The sequence below is a fragment of the Platalea leucorodia genome (assembly GCF_965183815.1).
Source record: "Platalea leucorodia genome assembly, chromosome: 1".
In the NCBI taxonomy this organism is placed as follows: Eukaryota; Metazoa; Chordata; class Aves; order Pelecaniformes; family Threskiornithidae; genus Platalea; species Platalea leucorodia.
In genome coordinates, this window is record NC_138823.1 from 101035877 (window position 1) to 101057348 (window position 21472).

The following is a 21472-nucleotide window of genomic DNA, read 5'->3' on the forward strand; positions in this document are numbered from 1 at the left end:
ACTGCTTAGATCATTTTAATTGAATAAGCCAGATAATGCAAGTGTGAAAAGATAATTGGATTAAATAATTTGTTCATTTGAACATGATTTATTTTACCTGTAACTGTCTCTCTTTAAATGCTCTAGCTGGTGGAAATAAATTACTACATCTCATTCTCATTTTCAGTCTTTGAGGTATAAACACTACTTGTGAAGAAGAGCAAATCAAAACAAATATGATGGGACTTGTGCTTTGTATTGACTGCATTTTTGTGCTTCATTTGAAGGTCATTCTGTGAGACTGCTGGGTCAGAAAAAGGATAATGGAAAGCGTTTGGGGGGAGCACGACTGGATTTGCCAAAGATTAGGAAGAACCCACTGATAGAAATCATTTCCATCAATACAGGGTAAGAATTTTCCAAACTTACAAAACATTCAGTACTGCTGAGGAATTCAATTTATCTCTTTCTGCAGGCCTGGTGTATTACTCCTAAGTTACACAGAAGGAGGCAGGATGACCACTTTTAAATAGTAAAAATTTTAAGTGGCATTCTTTCTGGAAAATAAATCCCTGCTTATCTGGGTACAAGACTTCTGCTCCAGGGCTGCATACAATCATGCAGTCCTCTTTGTAAGTTCATCTAGCTCTTTCTCAAAAGAAAAAGTCCTAAGAAAATTGGAGAAGAAAAAAACATTTAGAGTTTTTTTTTCCTGTGCTCTTTTGATTTCTAAGAAGGCAGTTCTGGAATATCACTCAGTAGTAACTCATTAAGATCTGTAAACATCATTAAGATCTGTAAACACCTGATTGTCAGCCCAAATGTATTAGTGGCTAAATTAGATATAGTTATTTGCTTCTTGTCTCTCTAATATATTTGTAAAGAGTTATCATGCTTATATTTCATCCTTTTCTTTGTTTGAATAAGCTACCCTCTGCCTGTCAAGCAAATCTGAATGCCCATTTCTCCATAAGACTACAAGCATTTTTTTGTTCTGTATTTCTACTTTGAGGAATTCTGTTTTAATCATCCTTCCCTTGATGCTTTCCTTTTCTCAGCTCCACTTGGTCATCTCCCATTTGGCCAGTTTCCTATAAAAACCCTAAACAACAATAACAAAAAAATTAAAAAAACCCCACACAAGTCCTCTTCTGATTTTTCCCCATCTTCTCCAACTTACGTAATAATTTCCCAGGTGGTAAAATATATAATGCATTGCTCTAGGCATCCCAGGTAGGTGTGAACTTACTGCCTAGAGAAAGAAAATGTGGTAGATCTTAGCTCTTTTTGTTTTGAGTTTAGTCTAGCACTTTCATCATAAACATTTCATAAGAGTTTTGCTACTGTCCTCTTTCTTTCTTACTTCCTTGTCTTTAATTAATCTTGCCTTCATAATTTGCTGTAAAACCTAGTGTGCTTTTTAGGTCAGAATACCAGTTCAAGGCTTAATGTGGTTACTTTTTCTTCCTCTGACTTATGGTAAATGTATGGGTGACGTTTTGTCATATTGCTGAATTATAATACCTTTTTAAACTGCAGTTTCATGCATTGATTGTTTCTGAAGTCTGGATATTGGCTCTTCTGGTGCAGTTACTTTAAGTGATCTAAATTTTTTCCCTTATTGTCTTTTCTGTCAACATCTTGTTTGTGCCCATGTGATCAAAATCCTTTTCATGATTAAAAATAAGCAAAGTATTCTTTTATGTTTGGTTGTGTCTAAGTTTCAGGTGGTATAAATTTTTCTTTTCCATTAATATTTATAACAATCTAATGTAATAATATCTTTCTAGTTGTAAATGTTGTCAAGGATGCAAACTGATTGAGCCATGGTCTCGTTTACATGTCTTTTGATTTGTAGTAGTGCATTTAAGATGGTAAAATGTATTGCTATTTCCAATACCAGGTTATTGCTAGTCTAATTATAGAGGTTAATGCAAGCAGGGTACTGTAGGGTATATACACTTGGCATTAGGTGGCTGATGAGAGTAACAACCCTTTGAAAAAGCGCATTTTTTTTTTTTTAATATTTTGAACATATGTATTTTCATACTGGGTTTTAAAAAAAATTCTTTCCGAAGTTGATCAAACTGCAGACAGTTAACATCTCCCTAAGATGTTACCTTTGCAAAAACCTTTTATTTAGAACCTGATAGTTTACAAACACTAATTATTTTGCTTAGTAGTTATTGCTGTTCTCAGGTCAATAGAATGTGTATTTTGTACCATAGGATAATCTCAAAAAATACTAGAAACCACAAAAATATATTTATTTCATGGAGAATAAAGTCAAATGTGACTTGATAAGACCAGAGTATTCTGAAAACCTCAAACAAACAAGTCAGTTGTATAAGACATCTAAATTAACTAATGTCCCATTCTATGTTATATCGTGTGCTCAAGGAATCTTGTCTCTCTTGAAATACAGGTCATTGTGTTTTCCTGTCGTCCTCTTCCCTTTCCCCCTCCCCAGCCTCTCCACCTGTGTATTGCAGGTGAGTTTTCTGGTTACTACTCTGGGTTTGAAAATTAAAGCATAGCTTTAGAAAGGCAGCAGTGCTCAGCAGATTCTGAAAATATAAAAATATAATCAGTGAAGAACAAGACACAGTAGGTGTTACTTACTGTGCTTGACTGTTCATTTTATTAGCTTTTCCTTAGTAGTCTGGCTACGGCAATTTTTAGTACCAACACCACATTTGATCTGAGCTGTTTTCTCTGTAAAGACTGGAGAAAACTTTGAAAATTAGTTTTTGGTACAGTTCTCTTTATTGAGAAATGAATTTCAATCAGACTAGGAGGTCTTAAAATAGTTAAGAAATACTTAGTTAAAAATAGGGATTTCCTCTTTGGAAATATATTTGTCTGTTGCTGTTGAGGGACAGTGTCCGGGAGCAGTACGAGCAGGGCTGCTCCTTGACGGAGAACAAAAAGGGGCCCGAGGGTGCCCCCAGCAGAGGCAGTGCCCGCACCAGTGGGACACCCGGTTCCATGGGGCCTGAGCACTGTGGGCAAAGCTGGGGGCGGGTCGTAGGACCCATCAGCAGTTCCAGACATGGGAAATGGTCAGCCAGGGCCTGGGTCTGCCGGGGGGCTCCAGTCAGGATCAAAAGGAAATGAGCTGGAGATGGGACTGGGGAGAAGGCTACATGTGACGCAGGTCTGAGGTCCGTCCTGGAGATGAGCGCAGGGCTGGAGGCAGGCATGGTATTTAAGCTCAAGCCAGGGCTGGGGGACACAGGCCTGAGCTTAACTGAGGCTCCTGGCCCAGAGGGGGCTGGTGGAGACAGCAGCTGAGGCTGGTCGGGTCAGTAAGGGCCTGTTGGTATGCGCAGGGCTGCCAGGTGGTGGTATATTACCATTTACATGTGGGGTCTTAATGAACTCTTGGCCTCTTCTGTAATACTGCGGGGGAAGAAAAGGCTTGTTGGAGCATGTGTATGCCTCAGCCCCAAAGCGCTGGAGCCTTTGACGGCTCACGCTAGCCCCTTTCCCTCTCCAGTAGTACGAACACCTTTATGTACGTGGACACCTGCCAGCTGGAACTATTCTTCTGAGAATTCAGTGGGACCAGTTTATTTTCAGAAGTCTTCAAACATGCTGATTGTTAAGATCTCTTTCATTTTCATACAACTGTGTCTGAGAATGTGGGTGCAATTGAAATGAAACACTGTAGGATAAGATTTGTTTCTTAACTCAAGATGGTGTCAAATTCACTTCGGTAATTTTGACTTGGGGCTTCTTGTTACTGATTCCTTCTTCTCTCAAACATGGAGGAGAAAAAATTTCCTGTCCCAAAGAGTTCTGTCCTTGCATAACTGTGAACTTTTTCCTTACTCACAAATGTATGCCTACATATGCACGTGTTCCTCTGCATTTGTTTTCCCCAGACTGCTGCTGTTCCTTTGCATGAACCAAGTCTGTCCTGTCAAGGGACAAACATATTGTGTCTCCACTACAGTATGCAGTCTGTAATAATACTAATTTAAAACAAACTAAAACCCCATTAGGTGTGGAATATCTGTGAAGATAAGTGCTGCTTCCGTCCATTGTGAGCCAGCTCAGAGTTTTCACACAGTGGCATGTTTGTCCCTAAAAAGTTGTTGCTGTGCCCTTAGAGGGACCTGGATCATGTTCAATGTTTGGCTTTTTTTCAGAAGTAATGGGCAGTTTTTTCTACTGTTAATTTTGGTTGTTCGGAGGTTTGATGTTTTCTCATTTAGAAATCCAAGCTATCTTTATCTGTTTAATTTACCATGGCAGTTAGTGGTTTCTGTCAACAGACTGTGACTCTAGAGAAAACCTTCCATCCCAGGAACAATGTGTTTCAGAGTTTCCAAGTACGTTCACAGAGACTATGGTGAGTACCAGAATAGGGGCACAAGAGACTTACCAGACTTCTCTGACACACAAAGATATGTTAGTAAATCTTAATTTTTCCATGTGCCAAATACGTAAGGAATCCTTACCATCCCAGTATCCCATACAAGCTGTAGATTGACCTCTGCAATTTTTTCCTAAGGAGTAAGTGAGCCTTTCTTCCTGTATTGTTTGCTTTCTCTGTTATCACTTAGAAAACATTTTTCAATATTTTTCAAATGAATTATTAATTTTTTTCTATAGGCTAGGCAGTTAATAAAAATCGGCGATTCCTGCAGAGCTTGGATAGTTGTCTTAGTATCTAGTAAGTTCTGCAGTGATATTAGTGGATCTGAACCTAGAAACAGTGATTTTTTTTTCCTGTCCTCCAAAATAATTTTCTGCTTTGAATTAAAGGCATACGGTTCAATCTCTTTCACTTTTATTTACGTCCTAAACTTGTATTGTACAGGTGATCTTACTGGAACAAGCAAGGTAATAGTAGTAGAATAGCATGTTAAATGCTGTTTAGAGAAAAAGCATGAAGTTGTTTACTGATCTCCTCATGTGGTTATTCCATCTGTTAGTTTGAAGTAAGAAAGATAAATGTTCTCAAATCCATTTTGCATTACAGCTTCATTTTGGTCTAGGGAAAAATCTTTTCTCCTCGTGATCTAATCTTCATTAGTGCCAGTTTCATAACCTATGTAGCCACTTAGACAGCTCTTCCTAATGGGATGAAGACTTGTTCTTCCACCTTTTAATTAAGTAATTTGGTGTCCTGAACTCTCTACTTTGTAGCTTAGGCTATTCCTTACTGACCTATCTGTGCTGCTGGCATGGCCTGAGCTCCCTTTTACCCAAGTTGCTACCACTCACATACATTTCAAACATGATTTTATTTGTGCTTTGACTGGATGCCTTGGGAAGCATGAGAGGAGTGCGGTATGAGCAGAGTATGAGCCCACGCTAGAACTTACTGTTGGGTGGGTTTGCACGTAGATTCACTGAAGTGCTTTCGGTACTGCTGACGTGGCTGGCTAGAGAAGAAATCTAAACACACGTTATACAGAGGATTCAAAACCAGAAGGAACGTAGCAGCATGTATGCATGCATTAGACTATCTTGAGAGCTAAGATCTGGTGCAACTCGTGTTAAATTTGCAGTATGAACATACTCAAAGGGCCAAGTCTCTGTCCAAGTTTTCCTGTTCTCCCTCACCTGAAGACACTGCATGAATCCCATATAGTCTCATTCTCTTGTTACTTTTATAGATTCCCTTATTAATCTACTCAGAGGGCAGGGAGATGTTTAAGATTCAGCCCAGCAAACGGAGCGTCTGGGTTTGAGTGTAGTTCTGAGGGAGTGTGGAACCGCAGTCGTACCGAGAGGACTGTGTAATTCAGTGGAAGCACTGGCCACTTCTCAATCTGCACATCTGGGTATGTTTTCTTCTGGGAGAAGGGTTTTTCAAAGCATTGTTAAAATGAAGAGTAAATTAAAATAACCCATCCAGCCAAGCCTGATAGATTATTCCTGTAGTGCTAGAGCATCTTACAGAAGATCAGCATGTTACTTTATCTCAGAAAGATCTCCAGATCTACTTTTGAGTCATAAATACTAATTAAAGCATAACACTTCAAACTTAGTAGTCTTAATGTTGAAGAAATGCAAACTTTCTTCTCATGGGACCGTCCTTGCTGGCAGACTTTGTGTTGAGAGTGAACATATGTAGTAGTGCCTAGGACTTTCTTTAGAAGTCCTTGATGCTGCTTGCTAATTTTGTAGGGTTTTTTTAGGCCATGCTTTGAAGTTCTGTAATGGTGGTCATTCAGAATGTTTCTAAGCTGCTGATGGAGCTAAATCTAGAAGAAGAATTAAAAGAAATGTGGTTCTACGTATAGTGCTTGGTTTGTTTTATGAATCAAGTAACCAAAAATTCATCATAAAAAAATAAGCTATAGAGTTACTATTGCCAATCCTGATGTTCCCAGGCAGGAATATTTCCCTGGTTATGAATTGTGAAAGGTTCAAATTCAATTCTTTCATCATTTTCTGTTTTAAGAAGCTTTTTCAGTTTTATGGTGAATTGGGGAGTATGAAAATTGAATTTTCTTCAAGAGTTGCATTTTAATTTTATATGAGGTCACATAATAGTCTTTCTATGTATTGCGTTTCAATATTTGTTTAGGATCAAGTAAATAAAATACCCTGGAGTTCCATGTCCATGAAAGTGTATGTAATTCTGTTTGGTGTTGGGGTATTTTTTTGGGGTGTTGTTTTTTGTTGTGTTTTTTTTTTTTTTTTTTAAATTGTGCCAAAAAAGAGGACATAAACCTAAATAAAATGCTTTCAACTCTATATTTTCTTTTTAATATGGATGTCTGAAATGTTTGATTTAGTTAACTTTTGTCACATTCTAAAACTTCTCAGCACTAGATGATTTTCTCCTTACTTACTTTTGGTGGTTAATACCTAGGTACCTGTGAGGTGTTAGGTTACAACAAAATGTAAAATAACGCTGGTAAGAGGTCTGGAAAGTTGTTGGTGGTATGCGTGGATTCATTTTGCTATAGGTACTCTTCATTGAATCGGCACGTATTTCAGGCTGCTTTCAGTATTAAAAGCAGATCGTATTCCATCTCTGTGATTGCTGCAGTTGGTTGAGATGTCCACGAACAAGAAATACCAGTGGCTTTCCCCCCACGGCAGTACGTAAGGAGGCAGTGGCATCATCTCAGAAATGAGGGGTTTACAGACAGAAAGATCAGGAAGAGAAGCCCGTGGGTCTATTTGCTGCCTCTGATGGAGGGGTAATTATTGCTTCGGAATCATTTGATGCCAGTATGCTGGCAGATGTGTAGAGTCCGCTTAGAACCGTAAGTATTCCTTTGCCAGCACAGGATACTCCAGTGAGAGATATTGAGGTCCTTAGGAGCACCTGGGGATGCTACAGTTTTTGAGTGAAACATCTGGTTATTCATCTGACAGTACTGCAGCGAGTCAAGTGTTAACCAGGCTCAGGTGCAGAAGCAGGGGCCCAGGGGCACATGACATAGGACCGAACCCTGTTGAACCCAGAGTTGGGAGACTGACCTGATGCAATTTAGGGTCTGCCTTTTTTTAGGGGGGGCGGTGGGGGGGTGTTCGTTTTGGTTTGGGCTTTTTGTTTGTTTTGTTTTGAGAATTAGGGCTGTGGCTCAGGGTACACAACTCTCTTTCTAGCATTGGAAGCTAGAATAAGTACTTGGCCTCACTGAAATTATTGTCTGTTAGTTTGGGTTGTTGTGTTTTGTTGTTGTTGTGTTTTTGTTGTTGTTGTTAGGTTTTTTTTTTAATTAATGTTATTTCCATAAGGAAATTGTTTTACCTGGTTGGCCCTTGTCCAGCTGTATCACTCAGATGCTGGGCTTGGACTTGTAGTGCTGATCCTGCAATATTCCGCTCCTGCCGTACGATTTCAGAGTGTCTCTTTTTCAGAAGTCAGGTCTGCTCTTCCCCTCCTTTCCACTTGTATAGGAGACCTGTGTACCACAGAGTGACTGCAGATCCACACTAGTATTTGGCACCATGGAGCTCCCAGTAAGAAAGGGAATGTGATCGTAAACAAGGTGGGTGTAGATCATAAAGCAGCACCCTGTGCATGGTCCAACCTGTCTGAAGAGTGAGCGTCTCATTTAAAATGCATATTTAGCAAAGTAGTATAGAAATTGGCTAGGATGCACTGCAGAATTTTTCTAATTATGGTAGCAAATTACTATGTTGTAAGGCCATAAAAAGAGGCCCTAATTGTGACTGTTAAATCCCCGAGCTCTTGCAGTGGCCTGTGTTGCCTGTCCAGATTTTTGCCTAATTGAACTGGCTGAGCTAGACTTCTGCCTTTTTGTGGCATTCAGCAAACATCATCTACACCTGTGGGTCCGCCTTTGAAAATGCTTTGTGCATTCACATAATCTCTGATTCCTTTATGACTGGGATGAGTTTTCTGGAGGCACCATCTTGAAACCATATCAAAATATCTTTGCTTGGGAAAGGATGTTGTGGCTTAAGTCTGAGAGCTTGTGAAGCCATTGCCCTCCTGTGCTGAGACTAGTGGGATATTTCAGTAATAATTTCATCAGTTCAGCAGAAGAACCACTTTTTCTTTGGCTTTCTGTGTTTACTGGTGCGAACTCAAATCTCTTCCTTCGTACAATGTTATCTCTAGATAAAAATACAGAGAGAGTTGGAAAATGGAAATCTTTCTGGTATGTGAAAAATTAGATTGCCTACTGTTTGACAGTGATAGACTTGGTTTTTTGGCAACTGCTTATATACTTTCGTCTGTCCAACGATGCCACAATGTTTTCAACATTTCTGTCTTCTAAAATATTGCTGTACCCATCTTGAATGAATAATGAATCTGAATTACAAATCTGTTCATATTTTTTAAAAATCATTGACTGAATACTTACAAGGATGAATTCCATGTCGTCAATTTACTTGATTTAGTTTGTTCATGAATAACATACAGATTTTCTGTATTTTAATGTTTAACTTTTCAAGATACTCATGTAAGTGATACTGCAGTTGAAAGAAGATTTTGATTTTTAGAATATAACATCAATATACGTTTTGATTTAAATTCAATATTATGCTTGGAGAGGCAAAATAGTATTTCTTATGATTATAATAATATAGTTATTATATAATTACATATTATATTACCACATGCTATATTTACTTTTACTTGAATTCAAGATAAATGCTTAGAGTGAATTCCCCAGGAAACATGAAGTGATACAATTACTTTGGCCCTACCTTAGCTTATAATATTTAAATGGACACTTTTCATGACTATTTAGCTCAAACATCTGTGACATGCCAGAGCCTATCATGTCAGTTACCCTCAGAAAACAGAGAAGGTAAAACATCTGGAAATATAGTGTATGTGTTTTGAAAGCAAACCTCTGCATTAGGCTTTTTTTTGTTTACATTTTAATTAGTATTTGCATGTACATATATTTAGATTCTAGCTATACTGTATACTAAGCATGTATTTCAACGATGCATGTACCAGATATCAATCTGTTCTGCTTTGGCACACTTCACAAAATAATTTACATACTGAAAATGATAGATGGCACAGTTGCGTGTATCTATATGGAAGGCATTTTTAATCATAAAATGTGAAAAACTATTATTCCAAAGCTTGCAGAAGCCACACTGCTTTCCACAGAGGGAAAAGGAGAAACAGTTGTTTACAACAGAAAGTTTTAACAGTCTACTTTTTTGCCTAAGGTCTCTTTCCACTGCAGCTTACTGTAACTCACATCCAAGGTCATTATTTCCTAATTGTATATTTAAATAGCATATTGGTGACAGTCTCTGAAAGATTGCTTTTTTCAGTTATTACTAATTTCTTGCAATTCTAATAATTAACATTTGAAGAACGGAACATAAAATTATCTGTAACGGTCTAGGTGCTACATGGTAACAGTTTCACTGAGAACATGGAAAAATGTATTGCTTATCGTAAAGGGATGATACATTAGTGTGGCTCACACTCTCGTCTTAGCAACTGTTGTGCTTGTAGTCATTTCTGTTCTCTGCATGTCTGTCTTGTTCTGTGTCCCCATTGCTGAGAACGTGCCTGCTCGCCGATGCTTCCTCATGCAGAGTGAGTGAGAAGTATGGCATTTTACTGGTTAGTTTCCTTGAGCAGCCGATGTAGAAAGGTAATTTAAGAAAGCAGAAAAGAAAGTAGTTGGATTGGGGTGAGGAAAGAACTGTTTCCTCCCTCCTGAGTAGCTTGATTTCTGTCTTCACCCAAACATCAAAGGTTGCTACAGCTGGTTCTGTAGGGTAGACTTGTACTTCCTTCAGTGCCAAAACCCCCTAGCCTCTAGTGTCCATTAATGGGAATTGCTCATTGAAAGCAACAGCTGAGGGCAGGAGGAGTTACCCCTTTGGTGGAGACTACTATGGTCCTCTTCATTCCTCAGTAGTATTATGCCTGGTCAACTTTGTAGGACTGTCTGGAGCTTAGTATAATAAATTCCCTTCTGCTGCTGGGAAGGTGGAAGCTGTTGATGTCTTCAATTTCTCTTACTGTCGCACATGGTAGTTCTGCCATTTATGCTGATCTGTATTATACAAGATTGCTTTGATGAGTAGTGAATATGATATAGATGTTTTGCAGATTCTTCTGGAGTAAATGTTCGCTACTGTGCTAACCTGAAAGGAAGATAGCCTTGAATTCAAGATGATCCCTCGCAAAAAAAAAAGGTGTTTATAGACAAAAAGTTTGTTACATACTGGTATTCAGTATATAATTAGGGTATGAACTTTTCGCTAAGTATTTGCCTGAAAGAAGGTAGTTTTTTCTCTTATACAGTTTGACTGCTGTCTTTCAGCTTTGCGCATGTCTTCATGATTTCTGCCACTGTTACTCTACAATACTACTTCTTTCTCATTTTTAGTCTTCGCTGCTTTAACTCACTTTGAACTTCAACTCTATCCATGGGATTTTAAGTACAGAACTTGTGAAACCCTTTAGCTACAACATCTGAGTTTCTCTAATGTCATACCATCTTGATTTAATGACAAAGTAATCCTGAACTGGGCTCCTTTACTTTCCCTATAGGGATTAGAGCATGATGACCTGCCAAGAGCAATTTTGAGAGAAAAAAAAAAAATTAAAGTTCGAAAGGTCTTTAAAGGACTTTTTCACTAGTACATCAGATAACTGTGGTTGTGACATCATTCATGGTATGACTTGAAGACTAGTATTCCTTTCTCGGATTGTGTTTTTTCATTGCTGTTGTTAAATGCTGTTTGAATGAATCTAGGACAAGCATGTTTTTAATGAAGAGCATACGTTGCGTCCTGTTCCAAGGAATGTTCAGCCAGTCCTTCGTTAAGTTTACTGACATATGACACCTAAGAATTATTCCAGTAAATAGTTGTTTCTTTGGCATTATTCTACTATTCAAAATAACATACAATGGCAATTCTATACTATCTGGTAATACTGCCAACTGTACTGTAACACATATTTTTCATTCCCCTGTTCTTACGGTGATGGATTTTGTGCCTGTTTCTTCAATGGTGCAGTTTGCTGACATGTCGGAGTAAATTGGCGTCTAATCTGCATCATCTGCTTGGCTCTTTACGTAGTCCAATCATATGCTGTTCACATGCCGTGAGGTTTTTCAGTGAAGTCAGGAGGTGCATGTTGGTAAAGTTCTTTGCCATAGGCAAAAATCATGATGACACATTATTTGTACGCACCAGGCATTATTGGTCTTGAATTCTTGCTGTGCAGTGTTTTGTGTTCATGCTATTTTTTAAGCTCTCGTTTTTTGAGAAATGAGAAATGCCGTTTAAGTACACATAAATTCTACAACTATTTTTTTGGGTTCATGAAAGCTTCCTCTTTTGAGTCTGCTGAATGATTTCTGCATTGAGTTAGAAGAAAACAGTTTGTTTTGATTGTTTCCATTTTTGCCCGTTTGCCTCCCTTAGGTTATTTCCTCCCAGCCTTACAAATTTTAACTTTTTCTGCATATAGTGCCATCATGAGTTTAAAATTTCCATCAAACCTTCTCCTTGTATGTTTTGGTACATTTTCTTTTGCTCTTGTACATCTCATCTTCAGAAAATTTGCTATTTCACAGTTTACTTGGAAGATTCAGGCAGACTCATAAAAGTTGCCAGAAATCACCATGCAATTCTCTATACTCCAGTACACCACACAACTTGCAAGTCAGTGAGAAAAACAGCAGTAATCACATGCTCCAGCTGTGTCATCTTATTAAAACTCTGGGCAGCTTCAGGCATATTTGTGCTCCTTCGTCACTAGGTGGCTTCCCACACTGCAGAGTTCTGTTCCTCTGATAACCCAGAGGAAGATCACCAGAATTTTACACAATCCCCAAATTTCAAGTTAAACTAGGGGGGGGATGGAACACAAGCTTGATTTCGTTTTGTGTAACTATGGTATATAGTTTCCTGAAGCTTCAGGTGATTCCTTTCAATGCTACATTCCTGATTATTTTGAAGGTGGATTCAGAAAACGAGACAGCTTTAGCATACTGGAACCTGATTACAGGTTAGCACACAATATTGTAAGGCGGCTTCCTGCCTGCCTTTTGGCAGATGCTTACATACAGAAGTGGTTTTGGATCACAGAACAAGCTACATGTTCTAGTCTGCTTGAACGAGAAGAGAGCGTTTTGAAGTTGTTTGCAATTTCATATATCCGTAATTCTGACATCAGTACGCTTTCTGAGGTTGGAGATAAATTCCTCCTTGTTGAGAAGAGCATTCATTTGCGTCCCTTCTCTTAACGCCCACATACGTATTTCCTAAGGGAAATCTGGACAGAATCCTGAGAAACATTTTATTCATTTCTCAGATTACAGTAAATACTGAGAAATAACCTCATGTGTCATAATTGATATTGTGTTGCCTTTAGTCCCAGCTTTTCACATAAAAAACCCCAAAACTAGAAAAACAAGACAAGCCATTGTTTTGAAAAAATACTGTCTTGCTGAATGTTAGTGTGAGAAATGTCTGTGCTTTTACATACTCATAATTCTGGGGCTTTTAATGGCCTATTTTAAAGTGTTATACAACTTAAGTGTTTAAAGTTAAGTGCTCATGTCTTTACTGCTCATCAGCAGAATCTGCTAACTTTTAGTTGCCTAATAATATAACCTCTTTTGCTAGTGTTGGTATGACTTCTTAAATGTGAATAAAAATGAAAACTTGTCAAAGGGTCTGACTGAAGTCTCTTGCGCCCTTTTAGGTCAAGGTGGAATTTTTTTTGGAGACCTGACAGGGAAATGTGTTAAGGGCTGTGTAAAAAGAAGAATCAGAATTGGGAAACATCTTGTGCTTGAATTTGTTCTTAGACTTGACCTAGAGATAGTTGTAATGGAAAAATAATTTTCCCTGAATAAGATTTATGTTTTGCATTATCTATCAAAGTACATGAAGGCATGTTTTTATGAATTCACACAAGTCAATGAGAATACCATAAGATTTGAAAAGTAGAGAGGAATAGGGCATTTTAACTGTGGTCATCACTATGTGACATAAGAGCAAAATCACTCAAGTAAAGGTACTTTAAAAACAAACAAACAAGTAATAACTGAAAAGTTGAATATTAAGATTATGCTTGGCAGATAATATAAGTGGCACAAAATCCAGTGTAACGTGCTCCAAGATTATTAGAATATTTCAAGTGTTTTGTGTGTGGTAGTATATGTCTTTATACGGCTTCTTTGTGTGGGGAAGAAAAAACTCAAAACCTAACATTCTTTAATTCTGATATTTATGCTGAAGTTCAAATAAGCTGCGAGACTTCAACCTGTTAGCTTACAAGGTCCTTATTTTTAAGATAATTTACATGGTCTGTTACAGTTGCACTGTATATTCCTTTATCTGTTTGTATAGCAAATAAATTTCAAAATTTGGATTTTTTGGGGGTGAGTTGAAATTTTTATCATTGAAAATTGAAAAATTTTGTGTTAATGTTATTGAAAAGTCTCACAATTTACATATTTTTCTGCATTATTATTCTTGACTGCTATTCTTGAAATGTGGTGTAATTTAAAAAAAAAAGATTCCTAATTGCAAAAAAAAATTACACTGAATTAAGTAATAGTTTTATTTGTGCTTCAAATAGTCTAATAAAATATAAAATGCTTAGAGCAGATTTCTGTGCTCCTTCTCCTTTTGCTTTTACTCCAAGATGCATGTTAGAAGAGTTAGTGTTTATACCAAGAATAAACATGTTTAAAAGAGGCACTTGAAGGGTCCCCTATCCCCAGTTGTGGAATTTAGGCATTAAAATTGTAAATTTTTGTAAACACACAACTTTTTCTGCAGGAGGGTGGCTTAATAAAAAGCTGTTGAAATATTTGCTTTAAATATTCTTTTGACTAGTTGTTTTAGCTTTTCCATTGCACCAAGACTAATCTTATCCAGTAAATCAAATGTATGTTTTACTAAGTATCTGCTAGTACAAGTGAGATTGGACTCCTGAGTTTCTGGTCCCTTCAGGATCAATGTATTTCTCTGCAAGTTGCTGCTTTAGGAACTGAGGGTACTCAGATCCCCAAAAATGCTGAGGTGTTTCTGCACCCCTGTGCTGCAGAGCACCATGCAGTAATACTTTGCTAAACGGGGAGAGGAAGAAAAAAAAAAAAAAAAAAGGAAGTCATGACAAACAAAAGGTAATTTCTTCCTCCATCAACTGGATACCAATTATGTGATGGCAAGGAGAACCATGTCTGTTTTGGGTTTTTATCCAGAAGATGGTTTCTTTTTGAGTAGAAGAACACAAATACAGAAGTGAAGATTTGAGAAGTGCCTGGAGACAGTTCCACCCTGGCTGATTCATAGTTGTATTTGGGATTAAGTGAACTAGATTAATTCACTGACTAGAGAAGATCTTTCACATGTTCCCTCCCCCTTTACAGAGATCACCCATTAATTCCCTTATTCAAGCTGTCATCCTTGTTTTTCTTAAGTCCAGACTCAATTGAGAGGAAAAGTGGTAAAATAAGATCTTAGATCCATATTTAGACTATAACAAAAAATAGTTGTATAATTTTTTTTCAGCGTGCTAGTACCTGTTATGTTCTGTTGAGGAGTGTGGAGTAAGGCTTATACAAATGTTCTGTATTCCCGTCTGCTCTGATGTGTAGCGATAGTGTAAGATGTACGGAAGGCTTCAGTCAAATGAGCACTGAGTCTGGGCACTGAGGCGTCTAGAAAATGAAGATCAGGTATTTCTCTGTATCCCTATGAAGCGTGTCGGTAGTCTGTAAGACTCCCGAAAGTAAAAGCTGCCATCAGTATCTCGGGTACTGTTCCTGAAGTGTTTCATAAGTCTGATGGAGCTCCTGACTCGTCATTACATAAAACATCTTTATGAAAAAGAAAGGTCTATATGGATTGAGCCTAAATATGACAGTTATAATACTACACTGTTGACTAGCTCATGTATATCATCATGTCAAGGAGGCAGGTCCTTAGACCTCCGTTTAATCTGTTCTTTTTCCTTTGGCTTTATTTCCATCTTCAGGGACTCATCTTGTTGTCCTGTATAGCAAGAATATGAATCCAGATGAAATACCCCTGGCAGCATGTGCTTACATGATGAAAAGTGGAACTGTGTGTGTGATTCCCATTAATTTCCTTTCTTGCAGTCACAACTGCAAGTCTGAAAGCTGGTGCTTTCCTTTTTGCATATCATTGCCAAGGAGTCGAGAAACCAGGCTGTCCTGTTGGTGGGATTGTGTCAGTGTTACTGAAAACAGGATTTGTCCTTACAAATGGAGTTTAGTTGTCTGACTTTTTTGAGGTAGGGAGAAATTTTCTCTGCCATTGCTATATTTGGGTTTGATTTTGGGAAAAACTCTTGGAGGGGTGGTGGTAAGAAGTGAAAATTCAATTTTTTTCATTTTTAACCTCTTTCGGTCATGATTACTTACAGCAATTTATTACTCTCTTCAGAATTACTGTTGGTTGCCCCTTTTTATGGAGATTTTCAATACATACCTCAGGGGTGGTTGAGGACTTTAAGTCTTTACTCTGTATCTTGATTACACTGAATGAAGTGGAAGAAGATGCCTAAAAGAATGCTTTGTGCTACTAGGAATACGGTTAACAGCTTTGCCCCTGAAACCTAAAGTCACCCGCTGTCATGATCATACATGCTTAGGTAAAGCACAAAACTTACTGTGAGATTAGCCTAAAATATGAAACACTATTGCATACGTCTCGTTACCTTCTGTTTAAAATGTGCAAAACAACTTTTTAAGGCTTCTTTTCACAAATGAAAGTACATGGTAAACATGAGCCAGCGACGTGCCCTTGCGGCAAAGGCGGCCAACAGCCTCCTGGGCTGCGCTCGGCGGAGCGCCTCCAGCAGGTGGAGGGAGGTGATCCTTCGCCTCTGCTCGGCCCTGGGGAGGCACCTGGAGTGCTGCGTCCAGGTCTGGGCTCCCCAGTACAGGAGAGGCACAGAGACACTGGAGCAGGTCCAGTGAAGGGCCATGAAGGTGATTAATGGGCTTGGAGCATCTGACATACGAGGAGAGACAGAGGTGGGACTTCAGCCTAGAGAAGAGCAGGCTCGGGGGGGATCTTCTCAATGTCTAGAAATACCTGCTCTGTGTGGAGAGTAAGGAGGATGGAGCCAGGCTCTCGTCCGTGGTGCCCAGTGACAGAACAAGAGGTAATGGCCACAAATTGAAGTACAAAGAATTTTATTTAAACGTAAGAAAAAACTTTTTTACAGTAGAGGTGATTGAACATTGGAACAGGTTGCCCGGAGAGGGTGTGGAGTCTCCATCCTTGGTGATGCTGTCTGGACGTGGTACTGAGCAACCTGCTTTAGTTGCCCCTGCTTTGAGTAGTGGGGGCTTGGACTAGATGATCTCCAGAGGTCCCTTCCCATCTCAGCTGCTCTGTGATGCTGTGATATTTGGATAAACAGCAACAGAAAAACCCACAAGGATATAGAGACAAACACAATGGGTATTAGTGCAGTTGCTTAATACTGGTGGAGACCTTCGCTCCAGAGGTAAGTGTTGTGGTTTGACGCTTTAAAAAGTAATACCCTAAACGAAGGGTTCCCCATCCCATGCAGAACGCAGCCCTGTTTCCTGACTTAAAAGCGTTTCCTGTGCAATCCTGTAGGCCTGCTCAGCCTCAGGAAAGAGGAACTCTCTTTCCAAATTCCTTGCCTGCTAGGCAGAGTGGAATATTCCCACTGGAAATATACACCCCAAGCTTCTGTCTCTGTAACTTACCATGTTGAATTTCATCGGTTTGATTTACAAGACGACTCCAATGGTGTTTTGTTTGGGGTTTTGTTTTTTAATTTCTTTTTCTGAATTCCTCCTGCAAAACGTATGCCTTATTTTTCCTAAAGTAACCATGTAGAATTTTGTTTTTAGAGTTTATCTTCAAGACATTGGATGAGAAGTAGTCTTTTAGCTTTTTTTTTTTTAAGGAATTTTGTTGATGTGTGTGTGGACTTTGTGAAAAGGAGCTATTTAAGCAAAGGTCAAGTACAAAATTGTCACTCATCACATGCTTATCTAGCTTATTTTTAAACTAATACACAAGTGTCTAAGTATCACATGGTCTTTCTTGCATTGCAGACTGGTGCCAGACTTGGTGTCTTTTCTGTTTTTGAGAGACAAATGTCTAGTGGTTTTTGTTTTCAGTGAGTATGTTTGTGAGTCATGTATATCATATAATGTTGCCTTGCTTCAGCAGTTTAATCGTTTTGCAGAAGGTAGATGGAGTCTCCACATTTTAAGTTGGTATTAGGCTGAAAACTGCAGCTGGGGAATGTTTACTGAAGGGTTTGTTTAGTCATTCACATTCCTGTGTTCCAGTTTTAGAATGTTTGTTAAAGAGCTTAAAGAACACCCTTTACTATTGGTGTAGAGTTGGGTTTTCTCCTGCAAGTTAGGTTTTTAGACACACATACCACCCCACCACCCCCAAACCTCTATATATCAGTTACTTTTCTAAATAGCAGTATATGGGTCAAATAGTGTACTGATTTAATATATCTAGTTAAATACATATTGAAACTTTTGTTTTAGGAATAATTCTTCAGTAAAGTAAAATGTAATAACTTTTGAGATTTTGTTTTTAATTTACCACTTAAATGAGGAATAGTCTAAATGAAAGTTTTAAGTAATAGAGGGAAAGCGTTATTAGAGGTTAAACTATTTATGTAAGTATCAACATCTTTAGGAAAGTTCAGCTGTATAGTTCAGCACTGTTTAAGGAATTAACTTACTTCTGTAATTCACAATAATATAGTGACGTCTGTTCACCAAGCACACTATAAACATTTAAATAACCTTTGAATTCCGCCAAAAGGGTTAGTAGTGATGTCTCCACTAGGCTTATCCATTTTGCTTGAACAGACGGCATAAGCTAATGTTGTGCTTATTGGCTTGTGTCTGCAGTCTAGGGCAATAGTAGGTTTGCAAGGGAGTCTTGCTGTATCTGCAGCTGATCTTCAGAAGTATTTCTTGGGTGTGTTTAGATCCTAATCTAGCAATTTTGTGTGGAAACAGGCCATGTACTCCAACTTTAGAAATCCTGTGTGTGTGAAAGCGCCAAAGTAATATAGAACTTATACTAAGTGCTCTTTATTTCCTATCCTTGTTTGTATAGGTTCCCTTCTTGTATAAATGTTCCCCTCATGCACTAGGTGTACATCCCTTGCACCTGTACTGAACGCCAGGCTTGTGCAGACACACTATAACCAGCTAATATCTAACATACGCGTTCTTTGCAATTCAGACAGCTGCTGAACTTATTGCAGAGACTATAATGGGAATTTTAATCCTTAAACTTAAACTAGGCCCTATTCCTATATTAGCAGTTCATTCTAGCAGCTTATGTACTTTACAACTGTTGCTTCTTTGAGTGGAAGTACAGTGAGGAGGCATAGTTTGTAGTGTTAAAGTCAAATATCGGAGCGAAGTCATACCTCTTAATAAAATAGCAGTCAATTAAAAGGAAAATATAAAATAAAAAATATAAAAATATTTTGAAAGTATAAAAATATTTTGAAAAATGGAAGTAGATGTGAAGTGATGGTACTTGCTGGGAGGTATTTTTTTAGATGCTATGTTTCTGTGATGGCAAAAGAGACTGTCTGAAGGATTGTGTTTTCCTATGGTATCTTCATTCTTCTTTACTTCTGAACATACGTTGTTCAAAAAAAGTTTAAAAAATGTTTGTGATTGGAAAAGGATATTCTTGCTGCAAAATGGTGCATAGGCTGCAGTGTTCTCTGGTACGTTGTATGAAAACAGTGCTGAAACACGACAAACCAAAGTAGATCTCTGTGTGTGTGCACTGTATATGTGTGTAAGGAGAAATGCATCGTTACGAGAGAATAAGACTTGCTCTCTCTGACAACTATTAAAATGGGAACGAGATTTTTTTCAGTGCTAACTGTTTTTGTTTCATTAGCTATATTTCACATTTTTGGGGTGTTTGTGTTTATTACGAAGCCATTTTCCTTTTTGGATATTCAGCTGCATAGGTTGGTCCAGTTTATGATACTTTCTGCAAAACAAGAAGGAGTAAGGCTTGGTATTCTTTATGATTTTAATAGAATGAATTTAATACATAATGCTTAGAAGACCTAGATAGGAAGATATTCTTGGCAAAGTGATGGGTACCCGATTTCTGTATATTCTTTTAAATAGCACTTATTGCTAGTTAATGTCTTCTAAAGGTAATATTGCTATACCTAACTCCACTTAGAACTCTGGTAGCTGCTGTCCTCCTACTCTTCTTTCCTTAGGAGTATCTAGTGTTTATCTTAGGTATATGTTGACTATTTTATGAATATTGTTATATATTATATGTTGAATTATTTTCTTGTGCAATCAATATGTGGATAAAAGTAGAAACCCCTTTTGAAATGAGATTGTGAATGTAATACCATAAATACTCAGTAAATACAGTGACTTTTTAATGTTAGCCTCGATCAGCTCAATGGCTTCATTTTCCAAAGGGAATAATGCTCTTCTGAAAAGTGAAGCCTAAAGAGACCTATCTCCATCGAGTCTAGTGAGACTAGAAACTTGGATTCTATAGTTTGTATAAACTGCCTTCGGCATGAGCACACATAACAGCTTATTGCACATCTGTTCATCGAGGGACTTATCTTTGTTGTTTATACAGTACATTCATTCCCCCCCCCCTCCCCCCCCCGCCCTTAATTTCTTTTACATGTGATGCATGTGTGTTTGCAGAAGAGAGTTTGGGATTCTTAAGTGAATTCAAGTTAAGTGAATTCTCAAGTTTAAATGTGGCCAGATGTAACTCATAACAAAACTGACAAATTTCACCCTTTTTTGGTAAGACTTGTTTACGATTTGGGTTGATTTGAACATTTCAAAGGAATATGGAGAAGCACAAATATACTCCACTGGGGACTAAATTATGGGCTTTGCACAGTTACTACCTGTATGACTCTATATAAAGCTTCAAGGCATATTGATGTTGCACAAAGGTGAAGAGTGGCAGGAAACAAAGTGCAATTTTAAGTGGCGGTTCACAACTCCTTGGACATATGGAAGAAAGTGCATACACCCACTTTCTCAGTGTCCAGTGTATGGATACAGTGCCCCTTCCCTGTAATCTTTATCCTGCGGAGGAACATGATGGAAGTGAAAACCTAATTTGCACAGAACTGATATCTCTCTTGTCATCTCTACAGTCAGAGCGTTATAATTTTTTTTTTTTTTCATTCCTGTGAACTCTTGGCTGGCTGTAGCTCCACTAGCATGCTTGGGAATATTTTGTTCATGACTGGCTACTGGCTATCTGCTCCAAAAAATCTGCCATACTTCTTTCTCTGTTAGTGTAAGCCCTCAAGGTGCTGTGGTGTACTTATGGATAGCATGTGAGTATCACATTAGTTTCACACTCTGCATGTATTTGATAACAAATGAAATGAAAATTATTAAATGTTGATGCTGTTTGTTGTATCTTTCATTTAATATTCTTCTCTGGTTCTCCTCGTACAGGCCAGACTCGGTCCTTCTCTGCACTGATTTCTCATCTTCTAGCTTTTCTTACCCCCGTAGTTGAATCTAAGCTCCTTGTGGTGTTGGAAGCATGCTGTGCTTCTCGTGCGCGTCTCTCTTACACGTATGTGTGCGCACACTCATCCATGTAGATACACGTAATCCTGGAGCAGAGCAAGTCTTTGGGCTCTAGAAAGGAACAGTGGTGGCGCTGGGTTCCAGCATCTCAGAGAGATGACATCGGCTGTGCTGCAGCCTGTTCCAGTACTTGACCACTGTCGTGGTAAAATACTTTCTTCGGTCTGATCGCAGTTTCCTGTATTACAACTTGGGTCCATTGCTTCTAATCCTATGACCTTGAACCTCCAAGAACAGCCTGGCTGCGTCTTCGCTGTATGCTCCCATCCATCAGCTTTCTGTAGACAGCAGTAAGATCTCCTCATCCTAACAATGAGCAAGCCAGTTCTCTCAGCCTCTCCTTGTGCGCCATGCGCCCGAGCCCCCTAGTCATCTTGGTGGCCCCCCTGTCTACCTGTTTGTTACTTTATGTCAATATCTGCCTT

General features: G+C 38.5%; 1 protein-coding gene across 1 annotated transcript in view; it reads left to right on the forward strand.

Moving 5' to 3' along the window:
- CDKAL1 (CDKAL1 threonylcarbamoyladenosine tRNA methylthiotransferase) overlaps nucleotides 1-21472 on the forward strand; it is a 426399-nt gene that overhangs the window by 159845 nt on the left and 245082 nt on the right. The window contains exon 8 of the mRNA XM_082328770.1: nucleotides 267-387. Within this exon, the coding sequence (XP_082184896.1) occupies nucleotides 267-387 (121 nt within the window). The remainder of the gene's footprint in view (nucleotides 1-266; nucleotides 388-21472) is intronic.